The sequence below is a fragment of the Macaca mulatta genome, chromosome 17 (genome assembly GCF_049350105.2).
Source record: "Macaca mulatta isolate MMU2019108-1 chromosome 17, T2T-MMU8v2.0, whole genome shotgun sequence".
Taxonomy (NCBI): Eukaryota; Metazoa; Chordata; class Mammalia; order Primates; family Cercopithecidae; genus Macaca; species Macaca mulatta.
Window position 1 is genome coordinate 4,152,300 of NC_133422.1, and position 25,981 is coordinate 4,178,280.

Sequence of the window (25,981 nt, forward strand, 5' to 3'; positions counted from 1 at the left end):
TTTGGAAACCACTTCGTCATTTTGACACTAAATTTAGAGATGAACTCAACTTTGGAGCATGTCGGACCTCAGATCTCTAGCATTGCAGGTCCTGTGTAGCTGCATTGTACCCAGATAGCAATATAGGTAACAATTACAATCACAGGCTTTAGACCCAGAGACTCCAAGGAGGCTTACTAGCTGCAGGACCCTGGACAGGTTGCTTAACAGGTTTATACTTCTGTTTACTCACTTGTAACACAGAAATTACAGTAATGCCACCTCATCCAATTGTAGTCGGAATGAAAAGAACTGATACTTAGAGAAACCTTAGCCCATAGTAAACTCTCAAAAAAAATCTGCTGAATTATCATTACTAATGAGATTTTGTTCAGTTAAATTTCTCTTTTAGAGCACATTTTCTTGATTTACATAAGCATTACTGTAGCCATCCTAGGCAAAGCTACAAGCAAAACAAGGAACTGAAAATAGAAGTTATTGGTTTTGCCTTTTAAACATTCCCAGTTAAGTACCTTAAAATGCTATCTTAACTTTTTTTTTTTAAACTTTATTCTTTCCACCTTTTTTTCTCTTTCCACTTTTCCTTCCCCTCTCTTAGCTGAAAAAGCCTAACTGGATGCTAAGGATACCTGTAAAGGTTTGACAAAAGAACAGGATACTGACATGCTATTAAATCTCTCCACCCAAACACTAATCAAGTGCAGAGTCCAAGATGGTGACTTTATCATGGAGGAACTGGCAGACACCAGCTTGGTCAATTGAAAAATGTTGGCACCTGCTCCTGAAAAGAACACAGCATAATTTCTGAGGTAGTCCTGCCAAGATGTGTGGACTGAGTCTAGTCATGAGATAACATCGGAGGGATCCAGGTATGTATCATTTTACACTCTGAAGGGCGTGTACCTTTTAAGACTCTCAAGAACACTGTTATGGGCTGAATCATGTCCCCCTCAAAATTTATATGTTGAAGTTTAACCCTCAGTACCTCAAAATATGACCATAATTCAGAGATAATTTCTTTAAAGGGGCCATTAAGTTAAAATTTTAAAAAATTAAAATCAAGCCATTGATGTGGTCCTCATCTGATATAACTGGTGATTTTCTAAGACGAGGAGATGAGGAAACAGACACACGCAGAGGGAAGATCACCTGAAAACACATGGAGAGGATGGCCGTCTGCAAGCCCAGGAGAGAGGCCTCAGAGGAAAGCAACTCTGCCGATACCTAGAACTTGGATTTCCGGTCTTCAGAACTGTGAGATAATACATTTCTGTTCTTTAAGTCACCCAGGCTGTGGTGCTTTGCTATGGCAGCCAGAACAAACCAATACAGACATGAAAGAGAGAGAAAGACTGAGAAACTGTTCCATGTGGAAGGAAACTGATGAGATGTGACAGCTCAGTGCAAAACATGATTCTGATCTTGGACCAAAAAGGAAAAAAAGGAAATACATTTTTGGGACAGTTAGTGAAATGTGAATGGGGTCTGAGGCCCAGATGATGCTGAATTGATGTCAATGCCCCGGTTGGGAGGGTTGTGTGGTGGTTACACAGGAGAGCGCCCTCGCTTTGGGGAGGTCCACACAAAAGTATTTAGGGATGATGGGCATCATAGCCAAAAACGAATATGTCTGTAAATAAAGACAAAAGTTGATGGAGCAAATGTGGTAAAATGCTAACAAATGGGGAATACGGGTGTTCTTTGTACTCTTTGTGAAGCTTTTCTGTAAATTTGAAACCGCTTTTTTTTTTTAAGGTTGAAAATGATGTCTTGGGAACCCTTGTGTACTGTTGGCAGGAATGCAAAAGTGTACAGCCAGTAGGGAAAACAGTGTGGTGGTTCCTCAAAAAAATAAACATAGAATTCCCATAGGGTCTTCTGGATATCTACCCAGGAGAACTGAAAGCAGACACTCCAACAAATACTGAAAATATTTGCTTTCACACTCATGTTCGCTGCGGCATTATTCACAACAGCCAAAATGTGGAGGCAACGCGAGTGTCCATCGATATATGAAAGGATACACAAATGTGCTATAAACACACAACGGAATATTATTCTGCCTTAAAAAGAAAGGAACTTCTGACACGTGCTACAACATGAGTGAACCTCGAAGACGTTATGGTAAGTTAAATGAGCCAGACAGAAAAGGATGAATACTATAGGATCCCACTTACATGAGGTACCTAAAATAGTCTTAATTCATGGAGACAAAGTACAGACCATTTCTAACGTAAGATGGCTTGACTTACGGTTTTGCGACTTTACAATGGTGAAAAATCGGTATGCATTCAGTAGTAACTGTACTTTGAGTATCCATATGAAATGGTTTGGCTGTGTCCCCACGAAATCTCACCTTGAATTGTAATAATCCCCACATGTCAAGCATGGAGATAACTGAATCATGGGGGCAGTTTCCACCATACTGTTCTCGTGGTAGTAAGTCTCATGGTATCTAATGGTTTTATAAATGGGAGTTCCCCTGCATAAGCTCTGTCTTGCCTGCCTGCCGCCATCTAAGATGTGACTTCACTCCTCCTTTGCCTTCTGTCATGATTGTGAGGCCTCCTCAGCCATGTGCAACTGTGAGTCAATTAAACCTCTTTCCTTTATAAAGTACCCAGTCTCCCATACGTCTGTATTAGCAGTGTGAGAACAGACTAATACACCATAGAACCATTCTGAGCATTTACTGAGTACTTACTATTACAGCTTTTCCCTTTTAGTACAGTATTTAATACATTACACGGGATGTTTTGTACTTTATTGGAAAATAAGCTTTATGTTAGGTGATTTTGCCCAATGTAATGTAAGTGGTTAATGTAAGTGTTCTGAGCACGTTTAAGGTAGGCTGGGCTAAGCTATGATGTTCAGTAGGTTAGGGGCATGGAATGCATTCTCAGCTTTCGATGATGGGTTCATCTGGACCTAACCCCATCATAAGTCAAGGAGCATCTGTAGAATGGTGGTTTTTCAGGGGCTAGGGGAAGGGGAACAGGAAAATGTTGTTTAATGAGTGTGGAGTTTCAGCTTTACAAGATGAAAAGTGTTCTGGAGTGTGGCTGCACAATGGTGTGGATGTTCTTAACACTGCTGAACGAGACACATACAGATGATTAAGATGGTAAATGTTGTTATATGTATTTTTACCCCAACTACTTCTCAAAAAATATCTTGCCTATTATTTATCTCCTTATGTATGTGTCTTTTTTCCTTTGCTGGCATATAAATCTCTTGGAGGCAGAAAACATGTCTGAACTCTACAGCATGTTTCAGAACCGAAAGCCAAGGCGCAGTGGCTGACCAGTACCGAGTCCCTGCAGGAGGGGACCCTTCCAGTGGATGTAGACCTGGAAAATGAGATTGCCTTATTTATTCCTCTGAATATTCCCCAGCATCGATCACAGTGCTCCCTCTTTTTTTTTTTTTTTTTTTTTTTTTTGAGACGGAGTCTCGCTCTGTCACCCAGGCTGGAGTGCAGTGGCCGGATCTCAGCTCACTGCAAGCTCCGCCTCCCGGGTTCACGCCATTCTCCTGCCTCAGCCTCCCGAGTAGCTGGGACCACAGGCGCCGCCACCTCGCCCGGCTAGTTTTTTTTTTTTTTTTGTATTTTTAGTAGAGACGGGGTTTCACCGTGTTAGCCAGGATGGTCTCGATCTCCTGACCTCGTGATCCGCCCGCCTCGGCCTCCCAAAGTGCTGGGATTACAGGCGTGAGCCACCGCGCCCGGCCCACAGTGCTCTTTATAAAGTAAGTGCTCGGGAAACGTTCATTCGGGGTGATGCTAAGGACCGGAAGGGTCTTTAACCTTTTCTCTCCCTCTCTCCCTCCTAGCTCAGCCCTCAGGGAACCCTAAGAGCTGGCTAAGGGGCCATTCTCCTCGCTACCTGGGCCTGCATCTGCCGAATCGCTTCCTGAGGAAGTTATCTAGACATTGACTAGAAACCAAAGGTCCCATTTTTCATCTGCCATTTATTTATCATTGTATAACTTAGGTAAGTCCTTCCGCCTTCACTGTCAGTTCACTCATTGTTTTGCCTGCAAGGAGTCCGGAAATCAGCGTGAACACCCTGCACGTGAGGCGGGTCCTGCAATTCACGAGGGGCTGGGGCTTTGCGTTTATTCCTCCAGTTCGGCCTGCGCAAACCTGACGATCCAGTCGGGCCCGCGGGGGAGCGAGCGGAAGCGGGAAGCGGGAAGCGGGAAGCGGGAAGCGGGAAGCGGGAAGCGGGAAGCGGGAAGCGGGAAGCGGGAAGCGGGAAGCGGGAAGCGGGAAGCGGGAAGCGGGAAGCGGGCTGCGTGCGCTGCCGTCCCGCGACCCACCCCGCTGGGGGCGCAGCTGCGTCCGCGCGGGGGGCCGGAGCGGCCGCGGGCTTCCTCTGGGCGCGGACTGACGGCTGCCGCCTGTCGGCGCCCCGGCCCTGCAGCCGAGCCGGAGGGGCGGACCGGCGGGTGTCGGGAGCAGGCAGCAGCGGCCAGGCCTCTGCGGCTTCTCTCCCGCTGGAGAGGGAAGAGCCGCGGCCGCGAGGATTCCCAGCAGCGGCCGCGTGTCGAGAGCCTGCAAGTGGCCCCGAAGCCGTCCCTTTCCCGATAGCCAAGCAGAAGTAGGACTCGAAGCACCGGGGCTGGGATGCCCATGCTGGTGACGCCTTGGGACTCGCAGTTATACTTGGCGACCGGTCTACACGGCGATTCGGTGTTTTCCGGAATAGCAGATTCACCTATCTTTAGACCCACCTTGGTCCTTTGGGGTGTAGCCGGGCCTGCGCTTTCCTGCGAGCCCTGCTGTCACCTAAACAGCCTGGTGACTTCACGCTCAGCCACTGGAGGGCACAGCCACATCATTTTTTAAAAATTCGTTTCCCCACTTAAAGCTGACATGGTTTGGGGGGAAATAACATTTTAAAAATGTAAAAAGATATATATATACGTATCTCTGATTATTCTGATATAAACTCAGGTGGGATACTTCTAAACAGGAGGCTGCTGCAGTCCCTTCATTTTACAGCTGAGAAAACGAAGGCCTTGGAGCTTGAGAACTCCAGTTGCCCGAGGCGCACAGGTGGTGGGTAAGGACGCTGATCATTTCCCCAAAGAATCCTTCCCTGACCCAGGAGGATCCGGTGGGAGAGCGGGGCGGTCCACAGCTCAACCAGGACACAAGAAGGCCCAGGGTGGCAGGAGCAGAGGAAAAGTCAGCATTGTCCCTAAACTGCAGGATCATGTGATGTGATGGGAAAAAATTTTGAATACAAGACACAGGAAGCGCAGGTCACGGAAGCACATGGTGCCCAGAAGGGCTTAACTAGTTGCAGCTGTGCAGGGCGATGCGCAGAGTGCCCCAAGGGTGTCCTGAGTGAGGGTGGACGTCCGCTGCCCTCTGGCTTCGTGAAGGCTCCGTGAAGCCTGCCGGGTCACCCTTGTTTTCATGGGTAGCTTCTTCAGGACACTCCCTCCACCAGTAATTGACAAAGTGCTTCCGTTGAGTGTCTGATAAAGGATTCAGTTTACATGATTGTTAAGACAGGATCATGAAAGAAGACAGAAGACGGATGTCAGTGGCTCTCAGAAAAAAAGTATCAAGGGAAACTGAGGAGTCTGTGTTCCGAGTTATAACATCAGCCCTGTGTGTAAGTGCTGAGTTTCAGCGTCTGTCCAAGGCTAGGAGTTGCCTAGTCGACTTCAACTGTAAGCTCCTAAGGGACAGTGCTGACCCTTGAGATGACTGGGCAGCCATCAGCTTCATGCTGGAGGCTTTAAAGCAAACCCAAGGTGCAGTCTCAGTACTGATTACTTGGGCTAGTGCCTTTCTTAACATTTCACGGATATATTCCCTTATTTATTTTATTTTATTTTATTATAGTTTTGCTCTATTCAGTCATGGCCATTCTAACTTAGCTGCTGTTGTCTTTGTAAGTTTATTTAATATATTTTAAATATTAAAAGATTAAATAGATTATTTTATAATAAATTCTTTTAATCTTATAATATTAATTTTAGATAAGAACCGTGTTTACTTTCAAGATTAATGTAGTAAATAAAGAAGACTAAAAACTTAAGAGACTGAAAGCTGCTGAGAATGCATAAGAGAAACCTGGTTATCAAACGCAATTCTGATCTTTTATCAGGCATCTGTATCAATGTGGATTATATAACCGTGGTTAACTTCATGAAGAAGCAAGATATTTGATTCTCATCTGTTTAAAGAAACAGTCTATTTCTTCTAAAAGTATATACTGTAAAACACAAACCACTTAGCAGGGAAATAAAAGATGGTTATGCTTTATCATTTATATAAGCCTGGCCTTTCTCCAAAATGATTTTGATATAGCTTGCAACAAAAAATGTGTTAGGCTTAATAAAAGAAGAATGGAAATGGAAACTAAGGATCAACAGAAAAGAGTATCACAAATATGGTAATACTAGCATGTAATGTTATTTCTGTAATTGAGTGTAAAATGTGGCTCTGAGCTTCCTGGAGGCCAAGGCAAAAATAGAGACAAGAGCAACGTGCATAATATCATTAGCAGACAGAAAGATCATGTGACTTTTTAATTTTTTTCCCAGAAACTGAATTTAAAAAGAATCGCTCTATATAAAGACTCATATATATGACTTTAAGTGAAAAAATGATGAACACTATCCTCCATGAGAGTTTTTGCGCAAATTGAAGGAGATAAGAACTGATATTGAAGCACAACTCAGTGAAGTTGATCCTGTCAGGCTAGGCTCACACAAGCAAACTTCTGATGAAATCCTAGGATTCCGGCAAATGCAGGCATGGAATGAGCGATTCCTATTCCATCTGCCTCATTGTGCCTGGGGCCAGGCCTCAGTGTTGAAGACAGCTTGTTTCAATATAAGATCAAATGAGATTGTTCATAACAGGAGTCTGCAAGAATAGAGCACCTCTGATTTGAAATGATGGATGATTTTCATCAGCCGTGTATCTGCTCCCTTGGCAGCACCCCAAGCACAGACCCCAGGCTGTTTCAGCGTGTCATCTGGCCGGCCCAGTGCACAGAGGATGTCTCAACTGTACATATGTAACACAGCTTTAATTCATAATTTCATCTCTGGATGGGATTTTGAGCAGATGGGCATTGCTGTCTTTTTAAAGGTAAAAAAAATCAATGAAAGACACAGTGGTTTTGAAATTAAATGAGCACTTGAAAAATACCAGCTTTGTTTGGCTTTGCGTTTTCTTTTTTCCTCTCCTCTAAAGTTCTTTACAGCAAAATACTCAATTGAAAACTCAACATGCCCACTGCCTCCCCATTCCATTTAAAAAAAAAAAAATTCTGTGGAAAGTCTCCACTAACAGGAAGAGAGAAGTTCTTCACAGTTTGCTTTTATTTTTAAATGATAGTCATTACCTCATTTTTAAAGGATTTGTAATAAATTAAGCAAGTAACACTTGCGTACCAGTTTCTAATCAGTTTCTAATGTTCCTGGAACTTGCTGGGCTACAAAAAAAAGGATCATCTGGTTTTTTTTCTACACCCAAAGATATCCCAATCTTATCGGAGAAGGGAAACTGAGGCATGTGTTACAGTTAGAGGACTAGGAAGCACTAATCTGTGTCAGACTACAAAGTGCAAATTCAAAGGAGAGATCATCATGGGAGGGAGTGATCCGGAAGAATTCATAGCCCTTACCTGTCCCAGTCATGCTTCTTGCCAAAGAAAAAGAGAAATCTCCAAGTATCTTAATGCTTTCAGCACTTCTCCAATCTGACAAATATTTATTCAGATTCAAACTGACTGCCCAAGTTTCACTGCAGCTCCTTGTTTCCTGTTAGATCTTTTAAAAAATCTTTGCTTAAAACATTAGAGGCTGAATGAAGAGCAAGAAAATCTTGCCTATGAATAAGACACTGGAAACTGCACAGAATCAACATCAGCTCACAAGCTCATCATCTCACGCACGGATTCCTGAACACATTCTCGCATTCTTGCTCTTAATCCTCCCTTGGCGACCTTCTACTCAGACATCATCTTTTATGCAGAGAAGCAGGCACATTTCTCATCATTAATTCTGTTCTCAGCCAGGTGTGTAGTCACAGAGCATACAGACCACAGGATGAAGTGAGCACCCCAGGATGTAAATTTGTGTGGAGAAATTACAGCTCAGGTTTCTTACACAGCTTTAGCCCATCAGGACGTGAAGCTGTCTTGCAAATTGCGGGTGTGTCTAAGCTCTTAAGCACATGTGAACTTTAACGCACGTGCATTCCCTACTCACGTACACAATACAAGCATGCCACACACTCACAATCCAATTGGCTAACTAAGGTTATTAACAGGAAAGAACAATTATAGTCCTTATGGTCATAATTTTGTTTGAATTTTCGCCTCATCAAAAATGTAACAGCCAATTAAAGCAGGCTTTCCTCCTTTTTTCCTAGTGAAAGCATATTGACTTTCCTGACTTCTTATGACCACATTTGAGGAAAGGAGTAAGCACTGGAATCACCAAAACAGCATGCTTACAGGAGGGCGGTCACCAGCTTCATCAGCCTCCCAATTCCACGGAGCCCCTTGAAAATCCAGGGGCGCAGACTGGCAACAGTAGAGATTTAATAGGTAAGACCTTGGGTTCAGTGGATAGATCTCTTACAGTTCCTGATGTCAGCCCCTATCAGAAATTATCTTTTACTTTGTGTATTTCACATATTTCAAATAGAAGGGGTCAAGACTAATGGTGACCAGTGTTCATTCATTTGATAAACCTTTATTAAACACAAGTGTGGCTTTGTTCTAGGCAGCATGAATAGAATGATTTACAAACTGTCGCTGCTATTCGGGCAGTCACTGTTTCATAGGGGAACTCGAGAAGCAGTCAGGAAGGAAGGTCTCAGAGGAGATGGCCCTGAAACTGAATCAGACTTTAAAAGATAAGTTGGTCAACAGGGTTGGAGGGAGGGAAAAGAAGGTTTTGAAAGATGGATCTTTCAGAAAAAGCAAATAACTTGGGCACAGGCATGGGCACAAAAAGGAAAAGCAAAGCCAGAGCATTCAGAGAATTGCAGAACATTTTGCATGACTGAGTATAGGAAGCAAGAGAGGCCTTTTGAGAAATACAACTGGAGAGGTGATGAGGGGCCCGATCTTGTGTTACACAAAGAACCTCTTATGCCACACAAAGGAATTTGGATTTTTTTTTTCCTTTAGGCATAAGGAAGCCATTGAAGGGTTTTAAACAGGAACAATGTAATCAGATTTACTCTTTGGAAATAAGATCTCCTGGTTAGTTAATGAACTCGTGTTTCTTTTTTTCTATGTTAACCATTGTTTTATTGTTTGGTCTTTAGACTCTATTATTGATTGAAATGCCAAAGTGATGGGAGTCAAGAGGCTTTGCCACTTAACCTTCCACAGTTTATTTTATTTGCTTTTAAAATAGTTATTATATTACGTGCTTTACCTTATTAGTTTGGTGTACAATTAAAGTAAGATAAAGGCAGAGAAACTAGGTTGTAGTTCTATTGCTATGGACACCATTAGTTGATGTCAGAAAGCTTACAGATGAATCAATATTTACTACTGGACCAGTTACAGACAAAACCAGAAGATATTAGATCTAGCACAAACTTTATCAACTATTGAGCCTTTCATTTTATTTTGCATTTAAAAATCCTTACATCAGAGATTCTGAATTCCTTCATCAGGTGTGTGGCCCGTGCATTGAGATTTTTTAAGCTCTCCAGGTGATTTTAATATGCAGTTAGATTTGAGAACCATGATTTTAGTCTTAAGTGGCTTTACAAGTAAATGCCTTTAAATTCTGTGGTAATACATCATTCATAGGCTATTCAGGCTGTAGTAAAACATAGAGAAAAAACAAACAATTATTGAGTTCGTTTTATGAAGCAAGAATAATCTTAATAACAAAAGATAAAAACCTTTAAAAAGATGTGAAGCTATAATCTTTTCACGAATATAGATATAAAATCATAAAATATTATAAAAATATTTTAACCGTATATTTAAAGGGTAGGCTAAACAGAATTTAGGAATTGAAGAACGGTTTAATATTGGGAAATTTATTATTGTAATACCTGGGATACAGAGTGAGACTCCGTCTCAAGAAAAATAAAAAGAAAAGAAAAAAGAAAATGCGAAGTTTAGTCTCAAGCTGAGACTAAATATTTGCAAATCATGTGTCTGAAAAAAGACTTGCATCAGAATAGAGAACTCTTATCACTCTATTAAAAAAAGACAATTCAAAATGTTCAGCAAAAGATATGAACAGATAATTCACCAAAGAATATATTATGATAGCAAATAAGCATATGAAAAGTTGCTCAACATTTTCAGTGCTTAGAGAAATGCGAACTAAAACCATACTGAGATACTATGACACGTACACTAAAATGTCTCTAATCGGAAAAACTGAAAATATCAAATTCTGGTAAAGATTTAGAGGAACTGGAATCCTCACACATTGCTGGCGAGAATGTAAAAAAGATACAGTCACTTCGGAAAACAATTTGTCAGATACTCAGTAAGTTAAACACAGCCACTTCTAAATATCTACACAGAGAAATGAAAATGTATGCTCAGACAAAAAAACATTCAGCATTATTATTTTCCGTAACCAAAACCTGGCTATTGTAGTTCAGGATGACATACTGAACATATGTGTTCACTTCGTGTCCCTCCTGAGACCCCAGTGAAATGACCATGTAGAAATACAAAGAGGAATAAACTCACGCAACAAAAGCCTGGAAGGGTATCACTAAACAAGAAGTTTCAACAAATTTCCAGAGGACAGAAAGCTGATGCACAGGCCGGGCGCAGTGGCTCACGCCTGTAATCCCAGCACTTTGGGAGGCCAAGGTGGGTTGATCGCCTAAGGTCAGGAGTTTGAGACCAGCCTGACCAATGTGGTAAAACCCCATCTCTACTAAAAATACAAAAATTAGCCAGGCACGATGGAGTGTGACTGTAGTCCCAGCTACTCGGGGGCCTGAAGCAGAAGAATTGCTTGAACACAGGAGGCGGAGGTTGCGGTGAGCCAAGATCGCACCACTGCACTCCAGCCTGGGTGACAGAGCAACACTCTGTCTCAAAAAAAAAAAAAAAAAAAAAAGAAAAGTAAGAAAGCTAATGTGCAGGCAAGAGAAGGATGCTGAAGCCCAGAATATAATCGTTGTTGGAGGCTCTGTAAGAAGGAGCCAGCCTCCTCTATGGAGACCTAAAAGAGAAGGAGAGAAACAGGGGGAATGATAGAATATGTACGCCACTATGTCACAGCCCTGCCAGTCACCCCTGCCCTTCCCACTCTTCCAGAACATCTGGAAGGCCAACATTGCCATTGTTACAAAAGATAAAGAATGAAGAAATTTCACACATTTACCTAGGAAGATGTAAATTTTCTGTTGTAGATAATTTATTACAGAGTACTCCATCCCAGGGGCCCCGTACAAGTGCTTCTCAAAGCATCTGTAGTGAAGGACCAGCTCTTGTGTTAAAATTTCGAATCCATTGCAGAAGGTTACTTTTTAAAATATAATAAAAATAAATTACTAGAAAAATAAAATTTAAAAAGCAAAGACACACAAAAAATACAAGTGCAAATGTTTTATTACCAGACTCAAGAGACAAAAGATTATATTTCTTTTCTTTTTTTTTTTTTTTTTCTGAGACAGAGTCCTGCTCTGTCACCCAGACTGGAGTGCAGTGGCCCTATCTCAGCTCGCTGCAAGCTCCGCCTCCCAGGTTCACGCCATTCTCCTGCCTCAGCCTCCCGAGTAGCTGGGACTGCAGGCGCCGCCACCACACCTGGCTAATTTTTTGTATTTTTAGTAGAGACGGGGTTTCACCATGTTAGCCAGGATGGTCTCAATCTCCTAATCTCCTGACCTCATGATCTGCCCGCCTCGGCCTCCCAAAGTGCTGGGATTACAGGCGTGAGCCACCGTGCCCAGCCCCTACACAAAAGATTATATTTCAATCAGTGTTATCAGCACAAATTTAAAATAGAAAAAAGGCAAGAATTACAAAAATGGTCCATACTTACTGAAAGTGTGTGTATAGGCAATTGAAGTAGACAGTCATTGTTACGTTAAAATATTCGTGTCATCCTACCATTGAAACTAAAGGTTATGAAGGGAATTATAATTCCCATATAGAAAACCTATAAGTTTTGAATAAACAGCATGTATAAAAATATCAAAAGTTTTTATTGTAAAAAATGAGCCTGATTCTTGTTTCTTAATTAATTTAATCTATGTTGGATTGTTGACAATGCCATTCACAGAAGATAATGCATGTCTAAACTGTTTCTATGTATTTTTTCCCTTGTTTTTAAAGAAACAATTCACGTACCATAAAATTATCATTTTAAAGTGTACAATTGGCCGGGCGCAGTGGCTCATGCCTGTAATCCTAGCACTTTGGGAGACCGAGGCAGGTGGATCACTTGAAGTCAGGAATTCGAGACCAGGCTGGCCAACATGGTGAAACCCCATCTCTACTAAAATTACAAAATTAGCCGGGCAGGTGGCGCATGCCTGTGATCTCAGCTACTTGAGAGGCTGAGGCAGGAGAATCGCTTGAACCCGGGAGGCGGAGGTTGCAGTGACCCAAAATTGTGCCACTGCACTTCAGCCTGGGCAACAAGAGAGAAACTCCATCCCCCCGCCAAAAAATTAAAGTGTACAATTCAGTGGTTCTCAGTATATCATATTCACAAGGTGTACAACCAAAAGCACTAATTCCAGGACGTTTTCATCACCCCAAATGGAGATCCCATACTCGTGGGCAGCCATTGCCCAGTCTCCCTGCCCAGCCCTGAATGCTTCCTAATCTGTTTTGTTTCTTTATAGTTTTGCCCATTCTGAACATTTCATATAAATGGAGTAAAAGGCTACAACATGTAGCCTTTTTTGTCTGACTTTTTTTACTCAGCATAGTGTTTTCAAGGTTCATCCACATGGTAGAATGTGTTAGTAATTCATTCCTTTTTCTGGCTGAATAGCATTTTTTTGTGTAGATAGATCACAATTTATTCATTCATCTGTTAGTGGACAATTGAGTTGTTTCCACTTTTTAGCTATTATGAATAATGCTGCTGTGAACATTAAAATGTAAGCTTTTGTGTGAACATACATTTTCATTTTCTTGGCTATATCCCTAGGAATTGAATTGCTGGGTTATATGAGAACTATATGTTTAACTTTCTTAGGAACTAGCTAACTGTTTTCCACAATGGTTGTGCCATTTTATATACCCACTGGCAATTTATTAGAGTTCCAATTTTTCCACATCCTTGCCAATATTTATTTCCCTTTTAAAAATTATTATTATAGTCATTCTAGTGTGTCTGAAATGATATCTCATTGTAGTTTTGATTTGCATTTCTCTGATGATCAATGATGTTGAGCACCTTTTCAAATACCTGGTTGCCATTTGTATGTCTTCTTTGGAGAAATGTCTGTTCAAATCATTTGCTCATTTTTTAATGGGGTTTTTTTTTTTACTGTTGTTAGAGATCTTCATTAATATATTTTAGATACTAGATGCTTATGAGATGCATGGTTTGCAAATATTTTATTTCATTCTGTGGGTTTTCTTTTCTTTAGGACAGTCTCTTGATAATGTCCTTTAATGCACAAGAGTCTGTGATGCTGATGTAATCTGATTTGTCTATTTTTGTCTTTGTTTACTTAGGCATTACTGAGATCATATCTAGGGAACCAATGCCTAAATGATGAAGATTTACACACATTTTCACTTAAGAGTCTTATACTTTGGGCTCTTTTTAAATTTAGTAGTTTTTTTTTTTATGTGTGTTTTGTTGTTTCTTTCAAGATACAGGGTCTCGCTCTGTTGCCCAGGCTGGAGTATAGCAGTGCAATTATAGCTCACTGCAACCTCAAACTGTAATTGTGCTATCTCGGCTCACTGCAATCTCTGCCTGTCAATTTCTGCAAAAAAAATCAGTAGAGATTTTGATAGTGATTGCATTGAAACTGTACACCAACTGGTGAGTATTCCCATCTTAACAATATTAAGTATTTTGATCCATGAACATGGATGTCCTTACATTTATTTACACCTTCTGTAATTTAACAATATTTTATAGTTTTCAATGAATAAATCTTATACTTCTTTTGTTAAAATTATACCTTAAGTATTTTATTACTTTTGATTTTATTATAAATAGAATTATTTTCTCAATTTCATTTTTGGGCAGTTCATTGCTAATGCATAATACAATTGATTTGTAAATTTTGATATTATATCCTACATATTTGCTGAACTCACTCATTAGCTGTAATATGGATTCTTTAGGTTTTCTATATGTAAGTTATATCATCTACAAATACAGATAGTTTAGATTTTCCTTTCCACTGTGGATGCCTTTTATTTTCTTGTCTAATTGCCCTGGGTATAATTTCTAGTACAGTGTTTTGTTTCAGTCTTTCACCATTAAGTATGATGTCAACTGTGGATTTTTCACAGATGCCCTTTATCAGGATGAAAACATTCCTTTCAATCCTCAGTTTGTTGAGTATTTTTCATCATGAAAGGGTGTGATTTTCTCAAATGCTTCTCCTGAGTCAATTGAGGTGATCATATGGGTTCTTTTTCTTCATTATATTAATGTGGTATGTAGCATTGATTGATTGTGTTTGTTGAAGCACCATTGCATTCCTGAGATAAATCCTATCTGGTCGTAATGTATAATGCATTTATATACTGCTTGGTTTGGTTTGCTACTATTTTGTTAAAGATTTTCACATCTGTACTCATAAAAGATACTAGTCTACTGTTTTCTTTTCTTGTGTTATGTTTCCCTAGTTTGGATATCAAGATAATACTGGCCTCATAGAATGAGTTAAAAAGTATTTCCTCCTGTCCTATTTTTAATTCTTCTTTAAACATTTGGTAGACTTCACTAGTGAACTCATCTGGGCCTCAGATTTTCTTTGGGAAGTTTTCCAATTACTTATTTAATTCTTTTAGTTATTTTAGGTCTACTCTGATTTTCTGTTTCTTATTGAGTCAGTCTTTGTAGTTTGTGTATTTCTAGGAATTTGTTTCTTCTAGAGTATCTAAATTTTTTAGCATACAATTATTCATACTATTGCCTTATAATCCCTTTTATTTATGTAAGGTTCATAGGAATGTCCCCTCATTCATTTCCAATTTTAGTAATTTGAGTCTTCTCTCTTTTTTCTTGGTGAATCTAGATAAACTTTGTCAATTTTGTTCCTCTTTTCAAAGAACCAACTTTTTATTCTGTTAAACTTCTCTATTGTATTTCTCTTTTGTCTTTTGCTAATTTCTGCTCTTATCTTTATTATTTCATTTCTTCTGCTTGCTTTGGTTTAGTTTACTTTTCTTTTCCCCATGTCTTAAGGTTGAATGTTAAGCTATTGATTTAAGTTCTCTTTCTTTCCTTTCTTTTCTTTTCTATGGAGTTTTGCTCTTGTTGCCCAGGCTGGAGTGCAATGGCACGATCTTGGCTCACCACAACCTTCGCTTCCCTGGTTCAAGCAATTCTCCTGCCTCAGCCTCCCAAGTAGCTGGGATTACAGGCATATGCCACCATACCCAGCTAATTTTGTATTTTTTGTAGAGACAGGGTTTCTCCATTTGGTCAGGCTGGTGTTGAACTCCCGACCTCAGGTGATCCACTCACCTTGGCTTCCCAAAGTGTTGGGATTACAGGCATGAGCCACCGTGCCTGGCTCTCTTTTTATTTTTTATTTTTTATTATTTTTATTTGAGACAGAGTCTCGCTCTGTCACCCAGGCTGGAGTGCAGTGGTGCGATCTCAGCTCACTGCAAGCTCCGCCTCCCAGGTTCACGCCTTTCTCCTGCCTCAGCCTCCCGAGTAGCTGGGACCACAGGCACCCGCCACCACTCCCGGCTAATTTTTTGTATTTTTAGTAGAGATGGGGTTTCACCGTGTTAGCTAGGATGGTGTGGATCTCCTGACCTCGTGATCCACCGGCTTTGGCCTCCCAAAGTGCTGGGATTACAGGCCTGAGCCTCCGTGCCTGGCCCATCCTCTTTTTTGTAAATGTACACATTTACAACTGTGCATTTCCCTTCTATGTACTGCTTTAACTGCATGCCATACATTTTCGTACATTGTGTTTTTATTTTCATTCATCCCAAATTATGCTTTAATTTCTTTTGATTTATTGTTTTACTTACTATTTAAAGTGTGTTGACATATTTGTGAATTTTCCAAATTTCTTTCGGTTATGATTTTTAGTTTCATTCCATTTTGGTCAGAGAACATATACTTTATGTTTTCAACCCTTTTAGTTTTACTGAGACTTGTTTTATGTTGTAAAATATCATCTATACTGGAGACTGTTCCAAAGTACTTAAGAAGAGTTTGTATTCTTCTGTTGTCAGGTAGTGATATAGATATCTATGGGGTTTAGTTTACTTATAGTGTTTTTCAAGTTTTCTGTTTCCTTGCTGATATACTGCCTACTTGTTCTATCAACTATAGAAAGTAAGGTATTGATATATCCAACTATTATTATTACCTAAGAGAAGAGCTCCAAAATACATGAAATAGTTCTCTCTTCAAGTCTGTCAATTTCTGTTCATGTATTTGGGAGCTGCTCTTTTAGGTACATGTATGCATATAATTATTATATATTCTTGTTGAATAACGTTTTTTCATTATAAAATGCCCTTCTTTGTCTTTAGTCATAATTTTTGTTTTAAAATCTATCTAACCACATATCAGTTATAGTAACTCCATCTCTGTTTTTATTATTGTTTGCATAGTGTATCTTCTTCTGTTCTTGATCATTCAATCTATTTATGTCCTTGAATCTAAAGTGTGTCTTTTGTAGACAGTGTATAGTTGGGTCATTAAAAAAAATCTTTCTAGCTTGTGGACAGATGCTTTATTAAAAAAAAAAAAAAGAAAGAAGGAAAAAAATTTAAATAAAAATATCTTTTTTCCAATCTCTGCTTTTTTATTAGAATATGTAGTTACTTTATATTTAATGTAATTAATAATAAATTAGGATTAACATCTGCCATTTTACTGTTTGTTTTCTACCTTTTTATGTCTTTTGTTTCTACATTTCTCCATTACTGGCTTCCTTTGTGTTACATAGATATTTTCTGATATAGTGTTTTAATTCTCTCATTTCTTTTGCTACATTTTTGTGTTTTCTTTCTTAGTGGTTACCCTGGGAATTACTACTAATAACTTACTTAATAACAATCTTATCTAAATCAAATGATACCATTTAACTCCAGTAGTCTACAGAACTTTGTTCCTGTATAGCTTTTTTTTTACCCTTCCTGTATGCCGTTATCATCACAAATTACATCTTTATACATTATGTGCTTGTCAACAAGGATTTATAATTATTGCTTTATGCAGCTGTCTCTTAAAACAGATAGGAGAAGGAAATGAATTACAAGCAAAAAATACACTTATACTATTTATTTTTAATATTCATCTGTATGTTGTTTACCTTTATTATTTCTTTTATTTCTTCATGTAGACCTAAGTTACTGCTTACTCTCCTTTAAGTCCAGCCTAAAGGGCTCCTTTTAGTATTTCGTGTAGGATAGGTATCCTAGTGACAAGTCCTCTCAGCTTTTGTTATTTAGAAATGTCTTAATTTCTGTTTCATTTTTGAAAGATGGTTTTGTGGATATAGAATTCTTGGTTGGCAGCTATTTTCTTTCAGTGCTTTGAATACGCCATACCACTGCCTTCTGGCCTCCATGCTTTCTAATAAGAAACTGTTAATCTTATTGAGGATCCATTATACAGGTCAAGTCCCTTCTCTCTCACTGCTTTTAAGATTCTCTCTTTGTCTTTGGCTTTCAACAGTTTGATTATAATGTGACTCAGTGTAGATCTCTCTCAGTTTATCATACTTTGAGTTTACTGATCTTTTTAAATGTATATATTAGTGTTTTTCATCAAGTTTAGGGAGCTTTGGCCATTATTTCATCAAGTAATCTTTCTGAAACTTTCTCTCACCTCTCCTTATGGGATTCCATTATGCATATGTTGATATATTTCATAGTGTCCCACAAGTCTCTAATCATTTTCCTGCCTGTTTCTTCTTTCTGTTCCTCAGACCAGATAATCTCAATTGATCTATCTTCAAGTTTGTTGATTGTTTTTATCCTCCTGATCAAATGTGCTATTAGGTGCCTATGGTTTATTTTTCAGTTCACTTATTCTAGCTTTCAACTCCAGAATTACTATTTTTTAAATAATTTTGACCCATTTTTATTCTTTATTTGGTAAAACACGGTTATCATTTGATATGGTTTGACTCTGTGTCACGACCCAAATCACATCTCAAATTGTAATCTCCATGTGTCAAGGGAGGGACCTGGTGGGAGGTGATTGGATTATGGGGGCGGTTCCCCCATGCTATTTGCATGATAGTGAGAAAGTCCTCATGAGATCTGATGGTTTTATAAGTGTGTGACGGTTCCTCCGTTGCTGTGTCTCTCGCTCACTCTCCTGCTGGCCTGTGAAGAAGGTGCCTGCTTCCCCTTCTGCCATAATTCTAAGTTACCTGAGGCCTCCTCAGCCATGTGGAACTGTGAGTCAATAAAATCTCCTTTGTTTGTAAATTACCCAGTCTCAGGTAGTATCTTTAGAGCACTGTGAAAATGGACAAATACGTCATTCTTTGCTTCAGCTCTTCAGACATAGTTTCCTTTAACTCTTTGAACATATGTTTAAATAGCTAATTTTACTCTCTGTCTAGTAAGCACAACATTGGGGCCTCTTAGGGCCAGCTTCTATCAATTACCTTCCGTTTGTGTGTGTATGGGACATATCTTTGCATGTCTCACAATTTTATGTTGAAAATTTGACATTTAAAATAATATAATATTGCAAGTCTGAAAATCATATTCTTCCCTGCCCAATTTTGTTATTTCTGCTTGCTGTTAAATGTTGTTTTTATTTATTTCATGACTTTTCTGAACTAATTCTATAAAGTATGTATTGTTTTTATATGTGGTCATGGGAGTATCAGTTAGCTTCGTGATTGGGCATCTAATGATTGAACAGAGATTTCCTTAAATGCTGGAACCAATAAACCTCTAAATCTTTGCCATGGCTTACTACATATATGTTGGGTCATACCTTTAACACTCCACCAAGCAGTTCAGTTCACAATGCTGTTTTAGCCTTTACTTTCTGCTTGTGCAGAACCTCAAGGTCACCAAGAAGTGAGAGCTTAGGCCTTCTTAGCTCTTTCTTCAGAATGCCCACAGGTCTATGTATGCCCGTGACCTTCCAAATTCTCAGGAGTATGTCAGAGCATTTCAAAGCTCTGACAGACATCTTATGCCTCAGCTTTTCCCTTTAATCTTCTTAGTCTATTATTTGCCCTATCATTCATCTCATGCAGCCTCATAGTTAAAAGACTTGCCTAAAATTATTTTCAATAAATACCACTTAACCCCTGGGAGAGACTTTTACACTTGGCAAGTTCAAGCCACATCAAGTAAAAATGTGCCTTTTCAGTGGAGACTTCTAAGGATGGATCAAACAGTGTCAGTTCTTTGGGACTGAGGCTTTGAAAGAGCTCCAGCTCTGTTCCAATCTTCAGTACTGGAATGCAGTTGTTATTTTTCTAGGCTATTTCTGTGCTGAAGAGTGGGAGATGGGCCTAAGGTAAGTTTAAAATGTCATAAAGATTACAGTTCTTACCAAGATTCAGATATTTTTCTTGAATAAATGCTCCCTGGATGGCTGAAAGTCTTTGGTTAATGCCAAGATAGTTGAACAAATGGATTCTGCTTTTCTTTGCCAGTCTTTTCATTAGTCTTAGGAAGGAACAAAATGTTGGATGTTCTTCATCTGCCATTTTTACTCATGTCACCTGTTTTAATGTTTTGTTTTTATAACCTACATTGTACAAAACTAGCCTCACAGAATTATGTTGATAAGGTGGAAGAAGAGATTTTTAAACATGTTATTAAGCTCAGAATATTCATTTTTAAACTTTCATTCAAAGTAATGTAAATGATACTGTATTTCTAAATTCATCTTCAACTATTCATTAGTAGTCAAATTCGATAATTTATCTGTTAAATTATAGTTAAGTTTAAATTAGCTTTTGATGAAAGAAATGGATTCTGGATCCATGACAATTTCCGATAAGTTGTCTTCTCCTGATAGAAAACAAAAATTCACAATCTTTTATCAAATGTAAAGATGTTTGGTGATAAATTTTGATAGTGCAATATCAATATCATCACCAACTCTGTTGTCAATAAATTATGGAGCATGTCACAATAACTTATAGAAAGACTGTTCTTTCAAGCGTCCAAGTTTCATTTTGTGCTTTAATTTCATGTGGCATTAGAAAACATTTGCCTTCCTTCCTTGCATAGGAGTGTGAATCTCGAAAATTTGAGACTGGTCTCAGTTAATTTAGCAAGTTTATTTCGCCAAGGTTGAGGATGTGCCCATGACATAGCCTCAGGAAGTCCTGATGATATTTTCCCGAGGTGGTTGGGGCACAGCTTGGTTTTGTACATTTTAGGGAGACATGAACCATCAATTGATATGTAAGAAGTACATTGTTCTGTCCAGAAAGGCGGAGACAGCTCAAAGCAAGGTTTCCTGCCCCAACCCTCCCCAGGGGCTTCCAGGTCACAAATAGGTAAGAGACAGATACGGTTGCATTCTTTAGAGTTTCTGATAAGTCTTTTCAAAGAAGGCAGTCAGAATATGCATCTATCTCTGTGAGCTAAGGGATGACTTGAATAGAATGAGAATGGGAGGCCGATTTGCCCTGGGCGGTTCCCAGCTTGAAAGAGCCCAAGGTATTTTCCTTTCACATTTCCCCCTTTTCTTTACAAAGTCTTTTGGAGAAAGCATTTTACAAGAAAATGAATCTCTGGTCTCAGGTTTCATCAGATCTCTCAGGGCTGAGATGGTTTATTCCTAGATGGGTAGGTCTGGAAAGCTCATTTTTAGCAGGTTTCGAAGTCTTGAGTCCTGTGAAGAGCAAATAGAGGGGAGGAAGGGGAAAAAAAAACACACAAAATAACAATCCAGGCCACGAGTGGTGGCTCATGCCCGTAATCCCAGCACTTTGGGAGGCCAAGGCGGGTGGATCACTTGAGGTCAGGAGTTTGAGACCAGCCTGGCCAACATGATGTAACCCTGTCTCTACTAAAACTACAAAATTAGCTGGGTGTGGTGGCATGTGCCTGTAATCCCAGTTACTCGGGAGACTGAGGAAGGAGAATCGCTTGAACCCATGAGGTGGAGGTTTCAGTGAGCCAAGATCACGCCACTGCACTCCAGCCTGGGTGACAGAGTGATACCCTGTCTCAAAAAATAATAATAATAATAATTGATATGGGCCACATTACTCTGAAGTCCATACATTAGTAGGCAGGTGTGAAAGGGTCTTATGTATGTAAACAGGTTACTGTTATTTTCTTCCAGATTTTAAGTTGTCTGTCTTCGGCTTGCAGGGTTTTAAAGAAGCACGACTTAGTTTTCAGTGACTTCAAATTAGGAAAAATGAAAAAGAGATGGAAAAAAAAAATTGAAAACATTATTTTGAAGACTTGTAGCCAAGAAAAATTAGAATTTGGTCCAAACCGTAGAAAATAATAAAAATTGGAAAAAACATTAGGCAGGACTGGAATCTAATAACAGATATACAATTATTTTGAAATAATTTTTTTCTCTCTCCAGTTCCCCATTTTACTAAAGACAAATCATGGTAGGGTTGGTTTGCTTATTATACTTGGCCTAAATATTTGTATGCAGTGCAGCAAGAATAATTATTATTTTTACATAGGCTTTTAAATTGGCTTTGATGGAACTTTGTTCCATAAGGGGAATCTCAGATAGGATTTCTTAAAGCCCAGCCCAGCCATGGATTGTGCCATCAAATACCCATGAGTTGGGTGAAATTTTCTCTTCTCCAGGTTTCAAGATAAACCTGAGACTTCTGTGCCTGTCAGTAAGTGACATTCTTTACTTACCATGGGTCAGAAACCCTACACAGGGACTGTGTACACAAAATATGATGCTAGTTTTTCCAAGGTCTTATTGGCTCTATAAGTCAAGTTTGATTCCTTAAAGGAAAGCACATCATTCCAGTCAAAGCCTTGGTAAAACAACCAATTTCTCCAATTGCATCCTGTTACAAATGAAAACAGATTCTTACTGCACTTATGCAAATAACTGTGTTGTCCTAAGTTAAGAATACTCACAAGTAGTTTACAGTTCTGGGGAAATCAGGTAGAGAGAAACAAATGTGCTCCAAATTTTGTTCACAGGAGTGTACTAAATTGTTAAAGCTGTCAATAGCTCAAAAGAAAAGTTTTTAAGACCTTGAAAAACAAAACAAAGGATCAGCAATCAAATTAACAAATTCAGAAAAAAGTCAGGTGGAATGTAGTGGCTCACTTCTGTAATCCCAGCACTTTGGGAGGCCAAGGCAGGTGGATCACCTGAGGTCAGGTGTTCGAGACCAGCCTGACCAACATGGCAAAACCAAATCTCTACTGAAAATACAAAAATTAGCCAGGCGTGGTGACGCATGCCTGTAATCCCAGCTACTCAGGAGGCTGAGGCAGGAGAATCGCTTGAACCCAGGAGGGTGGAGGTTGCAGTGAGCCAAGATTGTGCCACTGCACTCCAGCCTGTGTGACGGGAGTGAGACTCCATCTCAAAAAAAAAAAAAAAACAAACAAACAGAAAAAAGAAAGTAAGCAGAGCAAGTGACCTTGAAGAGAAGAAGAAGAAAAAAAAAAAACAGACAAAAATATTCCAATAACAGAAGAGACTTTTTTTTTTTTTTGGAGACATAGTCTTGGTCTCATGTCAAGGCTGGAGTGCAATGGTGTGATTTCTGCTTGCTGAAATCTCCACCTCCCAGGTTGAAGTGATTCTCATACCTTAGCCTCCCGAGTAGCTGAGATTACAGGTGCCTGCCACCACGCCCAGCTAATTTTTATATTTTTAGTAGAGATGGGATTTTGCCATGTTGGCCAAGCTGGTCTCAAACTCCTGACCTCAGGTGATCTGCCCACCATGGCTTCCCAAAGTTCTGGGATTACAGGTGTGAGCCACCTCCCCAGCCCCCCAGAAAAGAATTTTTTAAAAGAAAATTGAACTGAGTCATTAGAGATGACAAAGAAGAATTTAAATAATTTATCTGATTCAAGTAATTTTTCATTTAAAACCTAAAAACCAGGACAGAATGTCTTGAAACAAGATCAGAGAACAGAAAAGTTTTTTGGAAATGATAAATATGATTGCTTCCCCCCAAAAAAATCTTTCAAAGAAATTATTTTCAAGTTGATAAAAATAACTTAAACAAGGTGAAAAAGTAAAGACTGAGTGAGATAGGAAAATATTTTTTAAAAACTACAAGAAAGAAGTAATCCAGGATATCTAATATTAGACCAGCAGGAGTTTTTAAAAGGGAGCAGAGAAATGAAGAAAGGGAAATCATTTGTGTGTCTGTGTGTGATTTTTGTAAAATCATTTTTAAAAAACTTTTCTCAGAACTAAAAATGTTATGTCTTGGTATTGAATTCCAAGCAGGATAAAATAAAGAGGACTGAAATGGATCTTTGTGAAATTTCAGAACAGTAACTAACAATAAATGGAAGATCATAAAAATCTTCCAAAGGTAATAAACAGCCCAGCAGCTAAGGAATAGGAGCTAGACTGCAGCAGAATTTTCTTATCAGCAGCAAAAAATGTTAGAAAACATTGAAGCAATACCCTCCAACTCAGAGTGAAAATCACAGGACACGCAGGGAAAGAAATGGCATCCTGGCATGGCCCTGGCTCTACATTGAGCAACGTAGACAAAAATCATAAAGACTGCTCTTAGTTTTCTACTTTTAGAATCAACTTACAGACATGTAAGACTTAATTGTGGTTGTAGAATAAAAGATAAAATATTATTGGCTTTCATAACAATAAAGTCCTAGCAGTGATTCACAGTTTTTCTGTGAAAAAGGGTAGGGGAAAAGAGGGAGGATTGTAAGGCATTTTATATGGAGCAAGGGAGGCAAAAGACGTTGATAGAAGCCTATGGAACAACATACACACATAAATAGAAGGAATATATTGCTTTAAATGACAAAAATAGCCAACATAGGCCGGGTGTGGTGGCTTATACCTGTAATCCCAGCACTTTGGGAGGCCAAAGTGGGTGGATCACTTGAGGCCAGGAGTTTGAGACCAGCCTGGCCAACATGGCGAAACCCCGTCTCTACTAAAAATACAAAAATTAACTGGGTGCAGTGGTGTGTGTCTGTAGTTCCAGCTACTCAGGAGGCTGAGGCAGGAGAATCACTTGAACCCAGGAAGTAGAGGTTGCAATGAGCTGGGATCACACCACTGCATCCTAACCTGGGTGACGGAGCAAGACTCCATCTAAAAAAAAAAAAAAAAAGCTGACATAGCAATTTTAAAAATAATATATAATTACCAAAAATTGGGGAAAATGGAGACAGGGAAAGGCACTTCTATAAGCAAGATAAACCTTTATGTTTTGTATCAGAAGGTCAATAAATATTGTCTGAATTTGACTGGTTATTCCATTTTTATGAAATGTCTACAACAGGCAAATCTATAGAACCAGCAGAGAAATTACAAATTGCCTGTGGCTGGGACTGAAGAGTGAAATCACTGCAAGTGGCCAAGAGGGATCTTCTGAAGTGATAGGTATGCTCTAAAATTGGGCTGTGGGGATGCTTGTACAACTCTGTAACTTTACTAAAATTCATTACACACTTAAATAAGTGAGTTTTATGATATGTACATTATCCATCAAAAAAGCTGTGTTAAAAAAAAAAAAAAAGGCTGAATATTTTAGGCCAGGCGTGGGGGCTCACACCTGTAATCCCAGCACTTTGGGAGGCCAAGGCAGGCAGATAAGGAGGTCAGGAGATCAAGACGATCCTGGCTAACACGGTGAAACCCCATCTCTACTAAAAGTACAAAAAATTAGCTGGGTGTGGTGGTGGTGCCTGTAGTCCCAGCTACTCGGGAGGCTAAGGCAGGAGAATGGTGTGAACCTGGGAGGCGGAGCTTGCAGTGGTGACCCCAGATCGCACCACTGCTCTCCAGCCTGGGCGACAGAGTGAGACTCCATCTCAAAAAAAAAAAAAAAAAAAGAAAAAAATTATTCTAATTTGCCTGTGTGAGTGGATGTGTTTGGCTAAATTTTTGATAAGAGTTTCTTTGCCACTATGTTCACAACATGTGTTGGTGAACAGTTTTCTTGGCTCATCATGTCTTCTGGATTTGGTGTCTGGGTAATACTTTAATCATAAAATGAGTTGAGAAGTGTTCACTACTCCTCTATTTTCTGTAAGATCAATGGGAAAATTTGTGTAGAATGTACCAGTCCAAAACTATGTGAGTCTAGAATTTTGTTTATCAAGAGAGATTAAATCACAGTGTAAAATATTTAATAGGCTGGGCACAGTGGCTTATGCCTGTAATCCAAGCACTTTGGGAGGCCAAGGTGGGCGAATCACGAGGTCAGGAGATTGAGACCATCCTGGCTAACACGGTGAAACCCCGCCTCTACTAAAAGTACCAAAAAAAAAAAAAAAAAAAATTAGCCAGGCATGGTGGCAGGCGCCTGTAGTCCCAGCTACTTGGGAGGCCGAGGCAGGAGAATGGCGTGAACCCAGGAGGCGGAGCTTGCAGTGAGCTGAGATGGCTCCACTGCTGTCCGGTGTGGGTGACAGAGTGAGACTCCATCTCAAAAAAAAAAAAGGGGGGGAGCTGATTTTTAAAAAGGTCAAAGAAGAGATGTGAAAATATATTATTTAGAGTTCTGTAGGCAACCAACAGGAATAAAAATAGAAATGTTTTCTAAGATGATCTAGGAGCTGTTAAGGTGAGGAAGTGTGAAATGGAGGCAGCTATTTATCAGTTATGTTTTATCAGTTTATCAGTTATGTTTTTCTATACTATTTCAATTTTATCAATGCATGTATTACCT

At 39.4% G+C, this 25,981-nt stretch overlaps 1 protein-coding gene and 1 long non-coding RNA gene across 2 annotated transcripts; both read left to right on the top strand.

Moving 5' to 3' along the window:
• Window positions 1–598: 598 nt before the first annotated feature.
• On the top strand, window positions 599–2,617 carry LOC144336303 (uncharacterized). Its single transcript, XR_013407933.1, has 2 exons — window positions 599–869; window positions 1,108–2,617. It is a non-coding gene; the product is annotated as an uncharacterized LOC144336303 (long non-coding RNA).
• A 295-nt stretch (window positions 2,618–2,912) lies between these two features.
• On the top strand, window positions 2,913–25,592 carry LOC144336326 (uncharacterized). Its single transcript, XM_077974355.1, has 5 exons — window positions 2,913–2,957; window positions 3,932–5,069; window positions 8,408–8,585; window positions 13,818–13,992; window positions 24,590–25,592. The coding sequence occupies exons 1-2, from the start codon at window positions 2,913–2,915 to the stop codon at window positions 4,592–4,594; spliced, it is 708 nt and encodes a 235-aa protein (XP_077830481.1). The 3' UTR covers window positions 4,595–5,069; window positions 8,408–8,585; window positions 13,818–13,992; window positions 24,590–25,592.
• The last annotated feature ends 389 nt before the right edge of the window (window positions 25,593–25,981 follow it).